Here is a 19,984-nt window from a genome sequence, read left to right on the forward strand (position 1 = left end):
GAATTAAATTCAAATCATATCCTCAGGAATCTGTTCTATCTCCTGGTTATGATTTTCCTTGCTGCCCTCATTCTCTGGTAGACACTCCCTAAAAACGGGCAAAATATTTGCTGACAATGCTGAGCACACATCTTGTCATCTTAGCATTCCAGCACAAAGAGCTTCTCTTGTCCAATAACTTGTTAAAAACTCCCTTCATCTGCTCTGATTTGTCCAAATAGGGTCACATGCCCTCACCTGAACCACTTACTAGGCCAGGGCAGTGAAATAAGCAGAGGACAAGGCCTGAACTACCTGTCCAGGTTTGGAGCTGGGAGTAGAACTGATCTACTTGAGAGGTTCTCAAGTAGGGTGATCTTGCCCCCCAGAGGACATTTGGCAATGGCTGCAGAGAATTTTGAAGGAGAGGAATGCTACTGGCATCTAGTGGGTAGAGGCCAGAGATGATGCTAAACATCCTACAGTGCACAGGACAGCCCCCCACAACAAAGAAGTATGTGGCTCAACATGTCAATAGTGTCATGGTTGAGAAACCATGGTTCATCTGAACCACATGGAACTATGGGGAAGAGGGGGTTTCCCAGAGGAAAAATCAGAGAGCCAATTCCAAAAGAAGGGACCCAGTTAAAGCAACAAATATCCACCATACCCTCCATCTGAAAATGAACCCTCTGCCAAACTATCCATGTTTCTCTTTTAAACTTTCTCTCTTCTCTTTACCAAATTTCCTGAAAAAGTGGTTGACCTTAGCTGCCTCAATCATTTCATTCATTCATTCAACAAATAATTATGTAAATCCTTGTGTGTGGTAAGCAATGTTTTAGGTCAGGAGATATAGCAGTGATAAAGAGACATGTCCTCATGTAGCTTTTATTCTGGTGAGGAGAGACAGACAAAAAAGCAGATTGCCATATGGTAATAAAATGAAAAATGGTAGGTACAAGTTTTTAAATTATATGAAACAGGGAAAGAGGAAAGGAAGTTCTGAATGGATGTGCAATTGTAAATAGTGGCCGAGGAAGGCTTCGTTGGGAAGGTCACATTTGAGCAAAAAAAACTCAAGGAGATGAGGCACGTGGCCAAGCAGATAGCTATCTGATTAGAAAGTGTTCCAAGCAAAAGGAACATTAGGGGAAAAGAAAAACAAACCAAAAGGGACTATGCCTGTTGTATTTGGAGAAATAACTTGTTTGCATGCTTATATAAAATCCAGTAGAAAGGGGGAAATAATGATGCTGGAGAAAGAGAGAAGATTTCCTGGAGTGCTGTCCTAGAGCACGTGAAAACAGATCAAATCTAGTGCACTAGTGGGGAGGTTAGCCTTAGATACAGATGTGAACAGTATAACCATACCAACAGGAGATCAGGAAGCTATCCAGGTCAGGTACAGGTATTTGGGTGAAGCGATGGGAGAAGCTGGTGGAAGTTCTTTTTGATTGCTTCTATTTTCTCTGAAAATAGAAGTGAAGTTATAAACAGAGATTAAGAATAATGGAGGAGGGGCCGGCCTGGTGGCGTAGTGGTTAAGTTCACGTGCTCTGCTTTGGTGGCCCTGGATTCGCAGGTTGAGATCCTGGACACGGACCTAGCACTGTTCCTCAAGCCAAGCTGTGGCAGCATCCCACATAAGATAGAGGAAGATTGGCAACAGATGTTAGCTCAGGGCCAATCATCCTCATGCACACAAAAAGAAAAATAGAATGATGGAGGAGATGTCAGAGTTCAACGCCAAAATAAAAAATATGAGGGGCCAGCCCAGTGGCGCAGTGGTTAAGCTTGCACTTTCTGCTTCAGCAGCTCAGGGTTTGCTGGTTCAGATCCTGGGTACAGACCTACACTCTGCTTGTCAAGCCATGTTGTGGCAGGCATCCCACATATAAAGTAGAGGAAGATGGGCACAGATGTGAGCTCAGGGCCAGTCTTCTTCAGCAAAAAGAGGAGGATTGGCAGCAGATGTTAGCTCAGGGCTAATCTTCCTCAAATAAAATAAAATAAAATAAAATAAAGAACATTTAAAAAATATGAAATATTCAGTTAGGAGAATGAGAAGGTAAATGGACTAGGCAAACATAGCAGGAATACCAGGCAGCATTACAATGATCCATTTGAAATGAGTCGTCATTAAAGTAAGACTAGTCATCATGGATATGTGTTTTTCTCCAGCCACATTCAGTTTAATTGATACAGGGGCCAAATTATGGAGAATTGAATCTAGCCAGGAGTTTTGTTTGTCTAATGAATTTGATAAAGTGAGAAAAGGGCAAAGAAGCCAAGATTGTATGTAAGATAGTGATTATAGTGATGGACCACGGAATTTAACCTGGTAAGAATGAAAGTGAGGACATTCAGGGAGTTTGAGATTGAAAGATAATGGTAAGATCAATGGATTGTAGGTACTGGGAGATTCAAAGATTGCTGGAGTCAGGGTACTAGAGGCGAACTAGAAGGATAGGATAAGTGGTTGGATAGTGGGATGGTTGAACTTATGGAGGGGTTGCAGTTATTAATGAGGAAAAGATCTAAGGTACAGCCATAGGCATAAGTGGCAGAGCAGAGTGAAGGACAAGATCACTGGCAGAGAAGATCAAGGCGTTGAAAGGCCAGGTATTTGAAAATTTCAAATTTTAAAATTTTAAAATGTGAATATCGAATGAATGAGGACTATGACAGAACTAATGGTAGAGAGGCTTGCTAGAAGCTAGAACCTTTCAAGGAATGAGGTGACAAAGCAGATGCTAGAAGACTAGTGCAAAAAGCAGTGGTAATGAGTGGTATATTCTGATAGCATGTGATGTAAGGCTGGGGAATTGAATCTTTTGTTCCCTTTTCCTCAGTGTACTAAGATCTGGCTTCTTCCATTGCTCTGTTGAGAATAATTTGAAAGGACGATATCAGATCCTTGAGAGAATGATATTGGATGCATTAAAAAGGGGCTGTGATAAGTGATATGATCAAAGTAGATACTCCTTGCAATAGAGTCTTGGGAGAGAGCCTAATGGAAACTAATGGAAAATAAGAAACACACCTGGCCTTTGGGACACTGCCCTTTCTCTACTAGTGAAGGTAGGAGCTGAGACTTGAGTGAGAGGGACAAATGAAGTACGACAGTATTCTGGAACGCTTGTGTGTGCTAAGGCTATCCATGCTGAGTGAAATAGGTTCACCGGACTGTGTAGGTGGGTCTCCATTAGTGAAGCTGCACTGAGTTGAAAATGCTAGTTTTCCATGTGGAGTGTCTTTACTCCACTATGAATCATAGCTATGCATGGAGGAGAAAAGAGCTAACACATTGACTGAAATATCCGCTACACTATCTTTTCGACTCTCATCCTACTCCCCTCTCTATAGCATTCGATATTTGGAATTGCTCCACACAACTCATTCCAACTCTTGCTTTAGAAACAACTGACTCCTGTTTCTATTAATTTTTAAATCTAAAGTTCTTATCATAGGGGCCACAGACCTCCAAATGTTCATGGCTAGAATGAAACTTCAATATAACTGGTTTCCTTTGTATTCCTATATACCACATTTTATGCATTAAAAAATAAATTCTGACTGGGGCTGGCTTGGCGGTGTAGTGGTTGAGTTCCCGTGCTCCGCTTCAGTGGCCCCGGGGTTCGCAAGTTCAGATCCTGGGTGTGGACAGCTTATCAAGTTATGCTGTCGTAGCTTTCCACATACGAAAAATAGAGGAAGACTGGCACAGATCTTAGCTCAGGGCCAAACTTCCTCATCAAAAAAAAAAAATAATTAATTCTGAGAAAAGGCCCATAGGCTTGACCAAACAGAGAAAAGGGTCCATGATACACAAGAATATTTGCAAAATCTGCCTGGATGTGGTTCACGTATTTCCATCCTGATCTACCTATTGTTTATTCTACATGTTCTTTCTTAACAGTCCCATCAATTCCTGAGATTTTGACCCTCTTCCATCTCTTTCCTTTTCAAAGGGCCTCTTTTTGGGTATTTCTGGAAGTCCAGCTTTATAATCAGCAAACTACCTATATTCCCAACCTTTTCCTAGAACATTCCCATACCTCCTGGCCCTCATTAAACTCTATCAGTGCCATGCCCAAGTCTTTCTTAGTTACAAAACAAACAAATGAGAAAACCCCAAAACCTCTGACACTTTCCTTTGATCAAGCTACCCTCTCTCCCCCATCTTAGTTTCCTATTGTTGCTGTAACAAATTACCTTGTAGCTTAAAATGACAAAGATTTATTCTTTTACAACTCTAGAGGTCAGAAGTCCAAAATCAGTCTTACAGGGCTAAAACCAAGGTGTTGGCAAGACTAATTCCTTCTGAAAGCTTCGGGGGAGAATCTGTTCCTTGCCTCTTCCAGCTTCTAGACTTGGCTATCATTCCTTGGCATCACTCCATTCTCTGCTTCAGTCATCAACTTCTCCCACTCTGATCTACTGCCTTCCTCTTATAAGGACCCCTGTGATGACGCTACTCACCCAGATAATCCAGGAAAATCTCTCATCTCAAGATCCTTAATTTAATCACATCTGCAAAATCCCCCTTGCCATGTCAGATAACATCCATTCACAGATTCTGGGCTTTCGGATGTGAACATCTTAGGGAGACCATTATCCAGCCCACCACACACACCCTTTTGTCTTATCCTTGAATTCTTGATCCCCTGCTCCAAACTCGTCCCTCCTCTATATTTCTTACTTCAATAAACAGCATCATCATTCATTTTGAATCCTGGGGCTAACTGCTGAATCCTCTTTTTCTCACCACTAACTTTAAGAAAGGAAGTAACCCAAATCCAATGCATGAGCAAATTCTGTTCATTCCATCTCCAATATCTTCCCTAACTGTCTGCCTTATCCCCAGTCAAGCTCACTACCAAATCTCACCTGGATGATAGCAAAAAGCCTCCTTACTCGTCTCCCCCGTACACTATTGCCTTATTCCAATTCAGTCTCCATACTACAGACAAAATTATATTTTTAAAATGCAAATTTGATTAAATCACTTAAAAAAATCTTTCAATGGCTTGGTATACCTCAATCCAAGATAAAGTCATTGGTTCTTCATATTCCCTGTCCATTGTACATGCGGCCTGCAACTGTGTTTCAACATACAGAGCAGGCATTTCATTAGCTGACCTACCCACGCGGATTCTTGCAAAGGGGAGAAATCAGGCAGGGGTGTATGGAAGCGGAGCTGCGAGAATCCACCGCCTGTGTCTGCAACTGCCCATCCTCGAAGGCAGAATACATCAAGGAGCTGAAGCATTGCCAGATTTTACTCCGGTACATGGGTCCCTAAGTTCTCCGAGAGCCTTACTCATTAGAAACAATGCTAACTGGGAGTAAACAAGACCTCGCCCACGAAGGGGAAGCTGTGGTCAAAAACCTTTTTGTCCCGGAACCCTGCTGCACTTCTCACACCCTGGGCGTGAAGCCTGGCCTGCTGCACTTTCCCCTTACTTCGATTTTCTTCTAGATCGCATCTGGTTCCTGCAGGTGCTTGGGGAGGATGGGAGCCTCTGCTGCGAGGAGCCCGGAGCCTCTCCCCCCGCTGGCGCCGGCTCTCTCCTGCTGCTGCGGAGCTCTCCTGGCGGTTCTGGTGCTGCTCGCGCTGCCAGCGGCCTGGGGTGAGACGCGGGGCGAGTGTGGGGAGCCCGCTGGGGCGGGTGAGGCAGGAGGGGCGGAGCAGGCACGCGTTGCTCTGGGCGCTCGGGTCCTGAGGTATCGCTTTCAGCGGGCTAAGCGTGTGAAGAGGCAGGTGGGCTCTGGGATCCCCTCGGTATACCCGGACCCTCTTTGCTTCTGGGTAAGAGCTGAGTTCTCCTCTGCAAGGGGGCTTCTGTTGTGCGCTGCTCGGAGGAGGGTGCAGATGCTAAACGGATGCTGCGGGAAATTCCTTGCCTTTTTATAGTCACAAACACTGGCTAAAGCAGAGGGTAGCGCTGATCATAGCGAAAGAAAGGGAACTGACAATTTCACAAACCTGGGTTCTAATCCTAGCAACTTCTTAACTTCACAACAGGAAACTTACTGCACCTGAGTCGGTCTCCCCATCTGTAAAATGGGAGTACTGACATCTCTACCTCGTGGTGTTGATACCTAAATGTCATAAAGTGTGTCAAGGGTCTGACACCGTCCTGTCACTTAACCAATTTCGATCCCCCAACCATTACACTTTGTTCATGGGGGTGTTTGGCCAGGCCAGTGCAGGCGGTGCAGTTATCCCCTTAAAACAGCCCTGCATCGGACTGTATTCACCCTGCTCACACCCAACCACCACCAATGTCATTAACACACACTTATTAAGGGCCTACATTAAGACATATCCCATGCCAGGCACTTAAGGTTAGATGAGCAAGCTAAGCTCCAGAACCCTCAGTATAACTAGCTGCAGGTAGAAGGGACTGTAGAAGTGTTTACATGTTGTCGCATTTTCGCCACACATTTAATACAAAATAAAGCCTGTCATGACTGCCACGTAAATTTTGAGGTACGTCTTCCCTTTCTTCCTCTTAACGTCAAGTAGGTAAATATCTTCAACTAGAACCCTTCTCTTCTTATTTTTGGCCTTGCTTAGACTCGTGGGGTACCTCTCAGTTGAGGCGACAGTCTTGCTTATTTTTGTCCAGCCTCTTCTTGACAACTGAGTTTGCTCTTTGCTGGCACTAGACATTTTTGCATTCATTATTTAATGGTGACTTCTCTTTCAAGAGAGTAAGGAAAAAGGAAAACCAAGTTTCCACGAAAGTTGTAGTTAACAGTTTATCTCCTTAGATGTCAGAAAGTAACGTATCAGGTGAAGAAATGGGATAAAATCTAAAGTTTTATTTCCGGGAGAGAAGCATGTCAAGTAAGTTAAGCAATCTGTCATCAATGCTAAGAAATTTTTGTGGACCTTGTGAGTATCTGGCCTCCTTCTCACTGGAATGTTGTTATAGTTTGCCCATGTTTATTAACTTACTGTTATAGAACAATCCCAGACACTATTAATTGCAAAAAAAATATTTACTAAGGTTAACACAATAACCTCCTAGTGTGAAACAGCCTAAACTATCTAGTAATTTATTTGGCAAAAGTAATTTAGGTAAAGAAAATGCTGATGGAATGCCGACAGTGTGCACAGCACTTTGGAGTTTAAAAGAAGTGTAAGAAAGACCTTGCCCCCAAGGTGTATGCATATAGAAGTAGGGTGGTGGGGGTTATGAAATCTCCTTAATTAGGAGGCCAGGGTTCTGCGTTTTCCAGCCTCTGCTACTTGCTAACTGGAGGTCTTGGACCCAGCAAATCAGTTAACATCCTTAACTTTCAGTGTCCACGCGTATAAAATGAACATAATTGGGGGCCGGCTCCATGGCCAAGTGGTTAAAATTCTGCATGCTCTGTTTCTGTTGCCCAGGTCCGCTGGTTTGGACCCTGGGTGCAGACCTACTCTGCTCATTAGCCATGCTGTGGAGGCACTGGCATAGATGTTAGCTCAGGGCTAATATTCCTCAAGTGAAAAAAAAAAAAAAAAAAAGGGAAGAGTGTCAATGGATGTTAACTCTGGGCGAATCTTCCTCACCAACAAAAACCATAATTGACATCTGCTATCTGAGAGGGTTATTTGGAAAATCATATGAAGTAGCGTACATGACGGTGTTTTGTAACCTGGAAATCCCCATCCAGATTTAAGAAACCATGACTAGGAAGTCACACAAGAGTGCCTAAAGGCCACAGGATAACTGAAAAGGAAGACAGCTCAGATCCAATCATCAGAAAAAGCTGAATGGAAGGGGCATGGCTTTAGTAGCACTTAAGAAGTGAATCCAAAAAAATGGTTGTACAGGATGATTCACAGAGATATTTATTTTATATAAAAATTAGCACACTAATTAAGCATTATTAGGATAGTGTTTAATATAAGGTAGAATCTGGCGCCCTCACCAGGTCCTCAGGTCAGATCTCACTGTGTTACACTGAATATAGAGATGCAAGGTAGAAAGGAGGGGGGTTCTGGTTTGTTTTCTGTGCTTTGTAACATATTTCCATTTACATATGCTCAGATGAGTAGATTCATGGTTTATATTACCTAGTTTATCTAATATAACCTTCATGATTGGACAAGTAACTCAAAATTTCCTGCACAGAAACACCGAGTGAAGATAATTCTAAGGCGGCCCACTCAAGCAGACAAGAAAATGGCATCTCTGACAAGCCCCACACCCCTACCCCCACACAGACACATGAGTACCTTGTCAGAGACATTAGGAGGAAGAAACACTGTCGGTCTAATCACAACTGACTAAAGTTGACAACAAGAAAAAATCTAGAAAGTATCAAGAAACTAGTTGAAATATAGCTTTATATCCACCATTGGCAACAGAGAAACTCATTGTGTCTGAATTTTGTCACATTAGATTTTAGATAATGATCAGACAAAGTCATCATGATTAGCAAAGCATTTAAAATGTTTATTTTATCTGTATCATATTTCTTTAAATTTCTATTTATATATATTATATGATATTAGTATACATATATAATTTATAAATATAAAATTATTAAGTATAAATATTTAAAATTTAATATACATAATATAAAATTTAATAAACTGAGACCCTAAGTTGGGCACTGTGACCTGAGTAAGTTTGGGAACCTCTATAATAATGAATTAAAAATAAAAACTATATATGGTCCATATGGAAGAAACAATGTACATGTTTGGAAAGAACAGATGAATATAAAAGGATGGAAAACATACCATGCAAAAACAAACCAAAAGAAAGCTGATTTGGTGAATGTGGCATTATAACAATCTTTATCTTTAAGTTATCATTGTGTGTTTATATTTAAAATAATTATTGATGTATGGAGGATTAAATTTATATTCTTATTATTTGTTTTTTATTTTATTTATTTTTACACTTTTTCTTTCTTTTTGGTGAGGAAGATTGTTCCTGATCGAACATCTGTGCCAATCTTCCTCTATTTTGTGTGTGGGATGCCATCACAGCATGGCTTGATGAGCAGTGTGTAGGTCTGTGCCTGGGATCTGAACGTGCAAACCCTCAGCTGCTGAAGTAGAGCATGCAAACTTAACCACTAAGCCACTGGGCCAGCCCCTATTTGTTTTTTATTTGTTCTACAAATAAAGTCAAAAAAATAGAATTTGAGGCAAGAATCATTACTAGAGATGTAAAGAAAGATATTTTCTAATGATAAAAGGGTCCATCTACCACAAAATATAATGAAAATATATACAGTAAAAAATGGAATTAGAAAAAGAAGTAAGGCAAATGTACAGTAAGATAGAATATTTTAACACAACTCCTTTTGCATCTGGTAGAATATGCAGACCCAGCAAAATCAGTAAGTATCTAGAGGATTTGAACAAATATGATGGACAGGTTGAACTGTCATGCCCACAACGCTGCACCCTCTACCACAGACACACAGATGCTTTACAAATAGATATGATACAGTTACCACAGTTGACTGTATGCTGAGCCATAAAACAAGCCTCAATCAACTTCAGAAATTTATAATAAATATTCAGCTTAAAAAATTCTTCAAATGTTGGTAGATTATGCAGAACATTTCTAATAAATCATGAGGCAATGAAGAAATCACAATGGTCATTATCAAATATTTTGAACTGAAAAAGATGAATCAAAACTTGTGGAATGCAGCTAAATCTATGCTTAGAATAAAAATAGTAGTCTGAATGCTTATTTGAGAAACTACGAAAAGCTGAAAACTAAAAAAAATCTACATAATCATCTCAAGAAATTTATTTTTTTTTAAAAAAGAACAGTAAATAAACTCAAGAAAATAGCAATAAAGATAAGAGCAAATCAACAAAGCTAAAAGCAGGTTGTTTGAAAACTAATAAAATTGACCAGTTAATCGATTGGTATCAATGTACTCTCCATAATTTGAAAATTAGTAGGGAGTGTGAGGAGGAACAGAAGATTAAGAAAAACAGAGGAGAAAATAGTTCCAGAACTAAAATGGTGATATTTTTCCAACAGATATTTCTTTTTGATTACATATTGTTTAACCCTAAATAGTATTTTTATTACTTTAACTTACACCTACTAGGCCTTAAAGAGAAGTAGCTGAGTCTAATATTTAATTCAAAATATGCATTTTTTTTCTTATTTGTTTTTGTGTGTGTGTGAGGAAGATTGGCCCTGAGCTAACATCTGTTGCCAATCTTTCTCTTTTTGCTTGAAGGAGATTGCTGCTGAGCTCACATCTCTGCCAATCTTCGCCTATTTTATGTGGGATGCTGCCACAGTGTGGCTTGACTAGCAGTGTGTAGGTCTGCACCCAGGATCTGAACCTGCGAACCCCGGGCCACTGAAGCAGAACATGTGAACTTAACCACTACATCACCAGGCCTGCCCCCCAAATATGCATTTTTAAATATATGTTTTCATAAAGTAAAGTGTAGCTTATTTGTTGAGCTTTGTCTTCAACGCATGTGCTGAAATTTCCTTGTGCTGAAATAACTGACTTGGCAACAGACTTCAATAGTGGCGACTGCTGCTGAAGGCCAGAGATTGGGCTCTCAGTCCTGCTAGGTCTTGGTGGACCACTGAGTGTGAAGATGGATGATGAAATGCATGAGTGCATCTTATTACACAAGAGAACGATAAATAAGAATGGGATAGATGACGCCTGGGCACCGGACTTCCTGATTGACTAAAATTTGAAAATATTAATTAGTTTTCCCTCCAATGAAAGACTGTGTGTTTGTATTTGTATCCATATCCAAATTGCCAGCATCACTGCTCTTGCACTTTGGAGCCATTATTAAGTAAAATAAGGGTTACTTGAACACAAGCACTGTGATACCGAGACAGTTAACCTGATAACTGATACAGCTACTAAATGACAAATGGACAGGTAGTATATACAGCGTGGATACACTGGGCAAAGGGATGATTCACATCCCTGGCAGGATGAAGAAGGATCGTGCTAGAGTTTATTAGGCTACTCAGAATAGCATGCAATTTAAAACTCATGAATTATTTATTTCTGGAATTTTCCATTCAATATTTTAGGACCTCAGGTAACTGAAACTGTGGAAAGTGAAACCGTGGATAAGGAGGGACTACTGTATGTATAATTTCAATTGCCTTCAAAATAGCAGGACTTTTTAACTGTGTAGATGCTGATTTTAAAAGCTCATTTCTAAAGTTGCTACTAAGGGAAGCAATCTTTTTATCATTATTAAAGTGTTCTTTTTCTTCTTTAATTACATCTATAAAGCATATTGGAGAAAAAGATGAAGTGGAGTAGAAGTTTTTCCATTACCTTTGTTGTCTCTGTGGTCTTGGTCTCTAGGTCAATGCAAAGCCCCGGAGTGGTTGCCATTTGCCAAGCCTACAACATTGACTGGAGAGAATGAGTTTCCCATTGGGACGTCTTTGAAGTATAAGTGCCGCCCTGGTTACTACCAGAGAGAGTTCTCTATCACCTGCCTACCAAATTCGGTCTGGTCAACTGCTGAGAACATCTGTAAACGTAAGTAACTCTGGACTGAGAACTCCTCTGTGTCAGTCTAACATCCATAAGATCTGATTCGATTGTTCAAATTTCAGAACTAAGACACATATGACTCCATAAGTTTGCCTAAGGCATAATAGTTGTGAAAGTTATTCTCGCTGGTCGTATCTTCCTATTGCTGTGAGTTCCTGACACCTTCATTACAATTTCATTCCATGAGAAATGACTATCATAAGACATAATTGAGAGAAAATCTCCATTTACTAGGGGTCTCCCATTTTCACAACTAAAACTAAGTAATAAATGACTCAGGAAAGGAAAGAAAAGTGCATTGAATAACTAGGTGGGGAGAAAAATCCCAGACCTCCAGACCTTTGATTTACACAGGATGAATTACAGAGAAAACACTTTGGTAATAAATAAAATTTATACTTTTCTGGGAGGCATAATATGGGGATGAGACAGATCAGGAGGGGAGGTCTTTTTGAAAGTGATGCTTAGTAGGTGGCTGGTCCTAAGGCAGTCTTGTGAGTTTCCTCAATGCGGCAAAACCTGTGTAACTACAACACTCTTCGGTAAAGCTACAGCCAGGTTCGGGACCTCATGTACTAATAGAAGTTTGAAGTATTCTACACACAGTCCCAAAACTCTGCTTCTTTCCCATAGGTAAACAATGTAGATCTCCTCCAGAACCCACAAATGGCAAAATGGTCGTAAATGGAGACATCCAGTTTGGATCAACTGTTAATTATTTGTGTAATGAAGGGTGAGTTGACAGTAGCATTGGGATCACAGTTCTAGAATCATAACACCAATCTCTAAACAATAGTCTTAGAAAGGAGAGTTAAATTACCTGTCTTTAAAAATATAGCAAAATGATTTCTAAGTAGAGGTGGTGGCTTGAACCCAGTCATTTAACTACCCTTGAAATGACAAAATAAATATTTGGAAAATAGGAAAACCTGTTTCCATGCTAGAAACTGAGGGGGGAGGGAGAGCTTTGCACATCAAATTGGTACATCTAAAACCAAGGAAGCATTCATTAGATGGGAAGGACCAGTTCTCTAAAGAAGCAAATGAAACAAACCCTAGCTGACCCACACATGTATTGTCAAAGTAACAACTGGAGATGGTGGGCTCAGGGTGAAGTGGGAAATAGTGATTTGTTTGGGATGATGGAGCAGATGTGGTGGAATCTTAATTGTTATAGCACTTCTCCTCCAGAAGTGCACACAGTGTAGGAATCTCGCTGTGGGGATATTCTTGGCTTATCCTTGGAGGAGACAACAAATTTAGGAAAGAAGTGGAGAGACTGCTTCACATTGTATCTTAAATTTTGATTTACTTTAATTATTTATTGATTACTTAAAATACATACTAAATATCATAAGTGAAAAATAAAAATTGCAATAACAATAAAATGAACTTCAGAGTGTACACCACCCACCTTAAGAAACATTACTAGTACTTTTGAACCCTTCTGTGTGCCCTTCCCAATTCCCATTCCTCTACCTCCAAAATTGCTCCAGAAATAACCACCACCCTGAATTTTATGTTTTTCATTCCCTTGCATTTCTTTTCCAATTTCCCCCATACATAGTCCTAATCAGTATATTTTTAGCTTTACATGTTTTGAACTTTATATGCATGGCATGATGTTATGTATACTTCTCTGCAACTTGCTTTTTTATTTAATAGTTTAGTTCTGACACTCATCAATGTGATTCTGGTTAATTCATTTTCGCTTTAGATGGTATTCTCTTGTATGGATATACTACAATTTATTTATTTGTTCTTGATTGTTTGTTGGATATTTGGATTGTTTCTAGTTTGTTTTGCTTTGTTTTGTTTGGGCTATTATAAGCATTCCCGATATAAACATACTTATACATGTCTCCTAATGCACATGTGCAAAAGCTTCTCTAGGGCAGTGGTTTTCAAACATTTTACCATGATCCACAGCTAGGAAATATATTTTACAATGCATACGCATACACAAACACTCAAACACACACATCACACATCTATATAAATTAAAAGTGTTGCAAAATTTCTTAGCACTTCTATTCAACATTGCACTGGAGGTTCTAGCCAGGACAATTAGGTGAGAAAAAGAAATAAAAGACATTCAGATTGGAAAGAAGAATTAAAACAATCTGTTTGTAAATGACATGTTTTGTATAGAAAATCCTATGGAATGTGCATACACACACACCAAAAAACCTATTACAGATAATAAATAGTTTAGTAAGATTTCAGGATACAAGACCAATATACAAAAATAAATTGTACTTTGTACACTAGCAATGAGCAATCTGAAAATGAAATGAAGAAAAAATTCCACTTACAATAGCATCAAAAAGAATAAAATACTTAGAAATAAACTAAATCAAAGAAGTGTAAGATTGTACACTAAAATCACAAAAGATTGTTGAAGCAAAATTAAAGAACACTTAAATAAATGGAAAGACATCCCATGTTCATGAGTTGGAAGACTTAATATTGTTAAAATTGCAACAATATTGATGTATAATATTGATCTCACCAAAGTGATCTACAGATCCAACATAATCCATACAAAATCCCAGCATTCTTTTGCAGAAATTGACAAGCCAATCCTAAAATTCAGATAAAAATGCAAGGAACCCAGACAGTCAAAACAATCTTAAAAAAGAAGAACTTCCCAATTTCAAAACCTACTATAAACCAACAGTAATCAAGAATGCATGGTACTGGCATAAGGACAGACATATAAATCAATGAAATAGAATTGAGAATCCAGAAATAAACCAATACATATATGATAAACTGATTTTCAACAATGGTTCCAAAGACAATTCAATGGTGAAACAACAGTCTTTTCAACAACTGGTCCTGTAACAACTGAATAACCAAATGCAAAAGAAAGAATTAGGACCACACCTCATGCCATATACAAAAATTAACTCAAAATGGATCAAAGATCTAAATTAAGAACTAAAACTGTAAAACTCTGTGAAGAAAACATAGGTGTAAATCTTCATAAGCTTGGATTAGGCAATGATTTTTCAGGTTTAACACACAAAGCACAGCAACTAAAGAGAAAATAGGCAAACTGGGCTTCAATAAAATTTAAAAACTTTTGTGCTTCAAAGGACACCATCAAGAAAATGAAAAGGCAACCCATAGAATGGAAGAAAATATTTGCAAATCATAGACTTTATAGAAAATCTCATATCCAGAATATACAAAAAGCTCTTACAACTCAACAATAAAAAGACAGCCCAACTTTTTAAATGGACGAAGGTTTTGAATAGACATTTTTTCAAAGAAATAATACAAATGGCCAATAAGCACATAAAAGATACTCAACATTGTTAGTCATTAAGGAAGTACAAATCAAAACCACAATGAGATACCATTTCATATCCACTAAGATAGTTATAATCTAAAAGACAGACGATAACAAGTATGAGTGAGAAAATGAAGAAACTGGAACCCTTATACATCGCTTGTGGGAATGTAAAATGGTACAGCTGCGTTAGGAAACAGTTCAGCAGTTCCTCAAAAAGTTAAACATAGAGTTGGCATATTACCTAGCAATTCCACTCCTATATAGATGCCTAACACAACTGAAAATATATGTCATATTCGGAGTACTCTAATACTGTACTCGTTGTACATAAATGATTTTTAGTTGAGTATAAAACTTAAAAGACAAATGTATTAGAAGTAACTATAGCTACAATAATTTGTTAATTTATACAAAATATAAAAAAATGTAAAGTGTAACATCAATAGTATAAAATGTGAGGAAGAAATAAAAGTGTAGTTTTTGTAGGTGACTGAAGTTGTTATCAGCTTGAAATACACTATTGTAAGTATAAGATGTTTTATGTAAGCCTCATGGTAACCACAAGGAAAAATCTTTAGAAGATACACAAAAGATAAAGAGAAAGGAATCAGAACATAACACTGCAAAAAAAATCAACAAATCACAAAGGAAGACATCAAGAGAGGAAAAACAGAACAAAGGAAATACAGAACAGGCAGAAAAAATTAATAAAATGGCAATAGTAAGTCCATACCTATCAATAACTTCTTTAAATGTAAATTAATTAAATTCTCCAATCAAAGACATAGAGTGGATGAACGGAAAAAAAAAACAACATACAACCATATGGTGCCTACAAGAGACTCACTTTAGCTTTAAGGACACACATAGGCTGAAAGTGAAGAGATAGAAAAAGGTATTCCATACAAGTGGTAACTGAAAAAGAGCAGAGGTTGCTAGACTAATATAAGATAAAATAGATTTTCAGTCAAAATCTGTCACAATAGTCACGGAAGTCACTACATAAACATAAAGGGGTCAATTTATCAAGAGGATAAACAATAGTAAATATGTATGCACCCAACATTTGAGCACCTAACTATATAAAGTAAATATTAACAGAACTGAAGGAAGTAAATCAAACAGAGACCAGAAAAAACAATAGAAAAGATCAACAAAACTAAGAGTTGGTTTTTACGGGCTGGCCAAGTGGCGCAGTGGTTAAGTTTGCGCCTTCTGCTTCGGTGGCCCAGGGTTCGCTGGTTTGGATCCTGGGTGTGAGCCTGCATACCACTTGTCAAGCCATGCTGTGACAGGCGTCCCACATATAAGTAGAGGAAGACAGGCATGGATGTTAGCTGAGGGCCAGTCTTCCTCAGCAAAAAGAGGAAGATTGGCAGCAGATGTTAGCTCAGGACTAATCTTTCTCAAAACAAAACAAAACCAAGAGTTGGTTTCTAAAAAGATAAACAAAATAGACAAACCTTCAGCCAGATTAACCAAGAAAAAAAGAAAAGATTCAAATAAATAAAATTATAAATGAAGGGGAAACATTGCAACCAATATCACAGAAATGCAAAGGATCATGAGACTACTATGAACAATTCTATGCCAACAGGTTGGATAAACTAGAAGAAATGGATAAATTCCTAGAAATATAAATCCTACTAAGACTGAATCATAAAGAAATAAAAAATATGAAGAGACCAATAATGAGTAAAGAGATTGAAGCAGTAATTAAAAACCTCCCAAGAAAGAAAAGCTCAGGACCAGATGGCTTTGTGATTGAATTCTACAGCAAAAATTTAAAAAGGAATTAAATATAAGTTGTCAAACTCTTCCAAAACATTGAATATTAAATGGAATATTATTCAGTCATAAAAAGAAGGAAATCCTGCTGTTTGGGAAAACACGGATGAACCTGGAAGACAGGTGAAAGAAGTGAAAGAAGACAGACACAGAAAGACAAATACTCTATGATTTCTTTTATATGTGGAAGCTAAAAATGTTGAACTCATAGAACCAGAGAGCAGAATAGTGGTTGCCAAGAACTGAGGAGGGAGGCGAAATTAAGAGATATTCATCCAGGGATACAAATTCCAATTATAAGATGACTAAGTTCTGGGGAATCTAATGTACAGAATGGTGAGTATAGTTATTAATACTGTATTGTATATTTGAATTTGCTGAGACAGTAGATATTAAGTGTCTTACTACACACACACAAAACAACTGGTAACTACGTGAGGTGAGAGATGTATTAATTATCTTGATTGTGGTAATCATTTCATAATTTATATGCATATTCTTATCCCATTGTATACCTTACAAAACACTTGTACACAAATGTTCACAGCAGCATCATTCATAATAGTGAAAAAGTCTAAACAACCCAAATGTCCATCAAGTGATTATGAATAAACAAGATGTGGTACTTCCACACAATGGAATACTATTCACCCATAAAAATGAATGGAGTACTGACACATGCTACCACATGGATGAACCTTGAAGACATGAGAAAGATGCCAGACACAAAAGGTCACATATTATATAATTCCATTTACATGAAATGTCCAAAATAGGCATATCCATAGATAGAGAAAGTGAATAGTTGTAAAGGGCTGTGAGGAAGGAGAATGCAGAGTGATGCTATTGGGTATGAGTTTTCCTTTGGGTGTGATGAAAATGTTCTGGAATTAGATAGTGGAGATGGTTGCATAACCTTATGAATATACTAACAGCCACTGAACTGTATACTTTAAAAGGATAGATTTGATAGTATGTGAATTTTATCTTAATAAAAAAATTTTAAATGTGTCACAAAACAATACTTAGTACATAAAACATATTCATATTTTCATTCTACTGCATTCCATTTTTTATGCCATTCACAATCTACTATGTTGATTCATGATACACTACATTGATTTCCTGACAATCAATAGGCTATTGTAACTATACAGAAATCTTGATCACAGTTACATTAAAACTCTATATTAATTTGCAGGAAACTTATAGCATTATATTACTGAGTCTTCCAAACCATGAACAGTCCATTTATTTACATCTTCTTACGTGATTCTAATAGAAGTTTATAATTTTCTCCATAGAGTTTTGGAATATCTTTTCAATATATTCACTCTTAGGTACTAAATATTTTCATGTTATTTTAGTAGTATTTTTTAAGATTTTATTTTCTATTCGTTTCTGGCATACGCAATGCAATTGGCTTTTAAATATTGATTTAACACACGGAAACCTGACCAAACTCCCCCATGAGTTATGACATTTTAGCCATAGATTCTTTTGTATTTTCCAGGAGTAAATTGTAAATTCAAATAAGGACAATTTCATTTATTTCTTTCCAGTCCTTGTTCCTCTTATTTCTTTTTCTTGCCTCGCTGTGCTGGCTGGGATCTCCACTATAATGTTGTGCTGACAGTGGACAGTTTGTCTCATTCCCAGTCCCTTGGCAAAAGCTTTCAATGATTCAACATTAAATATGACGTTTGCTATAGGATTTTTCTATGTATCCTTTTTTAAGGGTTCTATTCCTAAAATTTTTATCATGAAAGGATTTTTAATTTTATTAACTGATCTTCCTGCATCTTTAGAGATGATAATACAACTCTTCTCCTTTAATCTCTGAAGTAATACTGTGATGAATTACATTAACAGCTTAAACCTTAAATTTGTGAGAAACCAACTTGGTCTAGAAGTGTTATAAATATTTTATATATATTGCTAGATTTGTTTTATATTTTGTTTCAGATCTTTTTCTTTTATGCTCGTGAGTGTAAGAAGCCTAATAATTTTTGCTTCTCATACTGTTCTTGTCTGGCTTTACAACCAATTTTTTCCTTATAAAATGAGCAGAGCGTGTTCCTTTTCTAAAGCAGGCTTGATCTATCAACTCTTATAATCATGAGTTTTTCTAATTTTTCCTTGTATTTCTGTTTTTGGTTTTATATATTTGATACTATGTAATTAGGTGTAGACACATTTAATACTTGCGTATCTTCCAAGAGTATTAAAACTTTTATCATTATGTAGAGCTGCTCTTTCTCTCTAGTAATGTTTTTTGAGTTAAAAATCTATTTTGAATGTAGACTCAAAGTCTTTACTATGGATTGAATATAACCACGTTGCTTTCTTTTGATTATTTGAATATTCTTTTTCTATCTTTTTACTTTTTCCTTTCTGTATCATTATGTTTTAGGTGAGTCTCTGGTGAACAACTTATATAGTAGTCCCCCCTTTTCTGAATTTTCACTTTCCACGGTTTCAGTTACTGACAGTCAAAACCTCAGTTAGAAATATTAGATGGAAAATTCCAGAAATAAACAACTTATAAGTTTTAATTTGGACGCTATTCTGGGTAGCATGATGAAATCTCACATTCAGGACGTGAATCATTCCTTTGTCCAGGGTATCCATGTTGTCTATGGTACCTGCCCATTACTTAGTAGCTGTCTCAGTTATCGGATCACCTGTCACAGTACTGCAGTGCTTGTGTTCAAGTAACCCTTATTTTACTTAATAATGGCCCCAAAGCACAAGGGTAGTGATGCTGGGAATTTGGATATGCCAAAGAGAAGCCATAAAGTGCTCCCTTTCAGTGAAAAGAACATAGTATATATAGGGCTCAGTAGTATCTGCAGTTTCAAGCATCTGCTGGGGGTCTTGGAACATATCCCTGCAGATAAGGGGGGACTACTGTAGCTATATTTTTTTAATCCAGCCTAACAATCTCTGCCTTGTAACTAAAGAGTTAATCCATTTGCTTTTAATGTGATTACGTTAGCAATTAAATTAATTTAAAACTAATGCCTACTATCTTATTTTGTGTTTCCTATTTGCACTATATTTGCATTTTTCACACTTTTTTAGCTTATTTTGTGCTGTTTAGGCTTTGTATCCTTATTCCATTACTTCCTTTACTAGTTTAGAAATTAATAGCCTCTATTTCTCTTAGTTTAGATGTTACCCCACAAATTTTAACTTGTATACTTTAAAAATTCTAAAGTTAATCTCTATATTTACCTCTCTCCATGAAATACATGGACCTAGGAAAACTTTAACAAATTTGAATTTGCAAATATGTTCAATAGTACATTGTATCTATGGAACTACATTTACTTATGCACTTGTATAATAAGTATTTATGGAATACCTACTTTGTGCTAG

At 37.5% G+C, this 19,984-nt stretch overlaps 1 protein-coding gene across 1 annotated transcript in view; it reads left to right on the forward strand.

Annotated features, from left to right (window-relative positions):
- Positions 1-19,984, forward strand: part of CR1 (complement C3b/C4b receptor 1 (Knops blood group)) — a 129,405-nt gene that overhangs the window by 22,871 nt on the left and 86,550 nt on the right. Inside the window, exons 14-15 of the mRNA XM_046681868.1 lie at positions 11,309-11,499; positions 12,148-12,247. Of these exons, the coding sequence (XP_046537824.1) occupies positions 11,309-11,499; positions 12,148-12,247 (291 nt within the window). The remainder of the gene's footprint in view (positions 1-11,308; positions 11,500-12,147; positions 12,248-19,984) is intronic.

This window comes from Equus quagga, chromosome 13, assembly GCF_021613505.1.
Source record: "Equus quagga isolate Etosha38 chromosome 13, UCLA_HA_Equagga_1.0, whole genome shotgun sequence".
NCBI classification, from domain to species: Eukaryota; Metazoa; Chordata; class Mammalia; order Perissodactyla; family Equidae; genus Equus; species Equus quagga.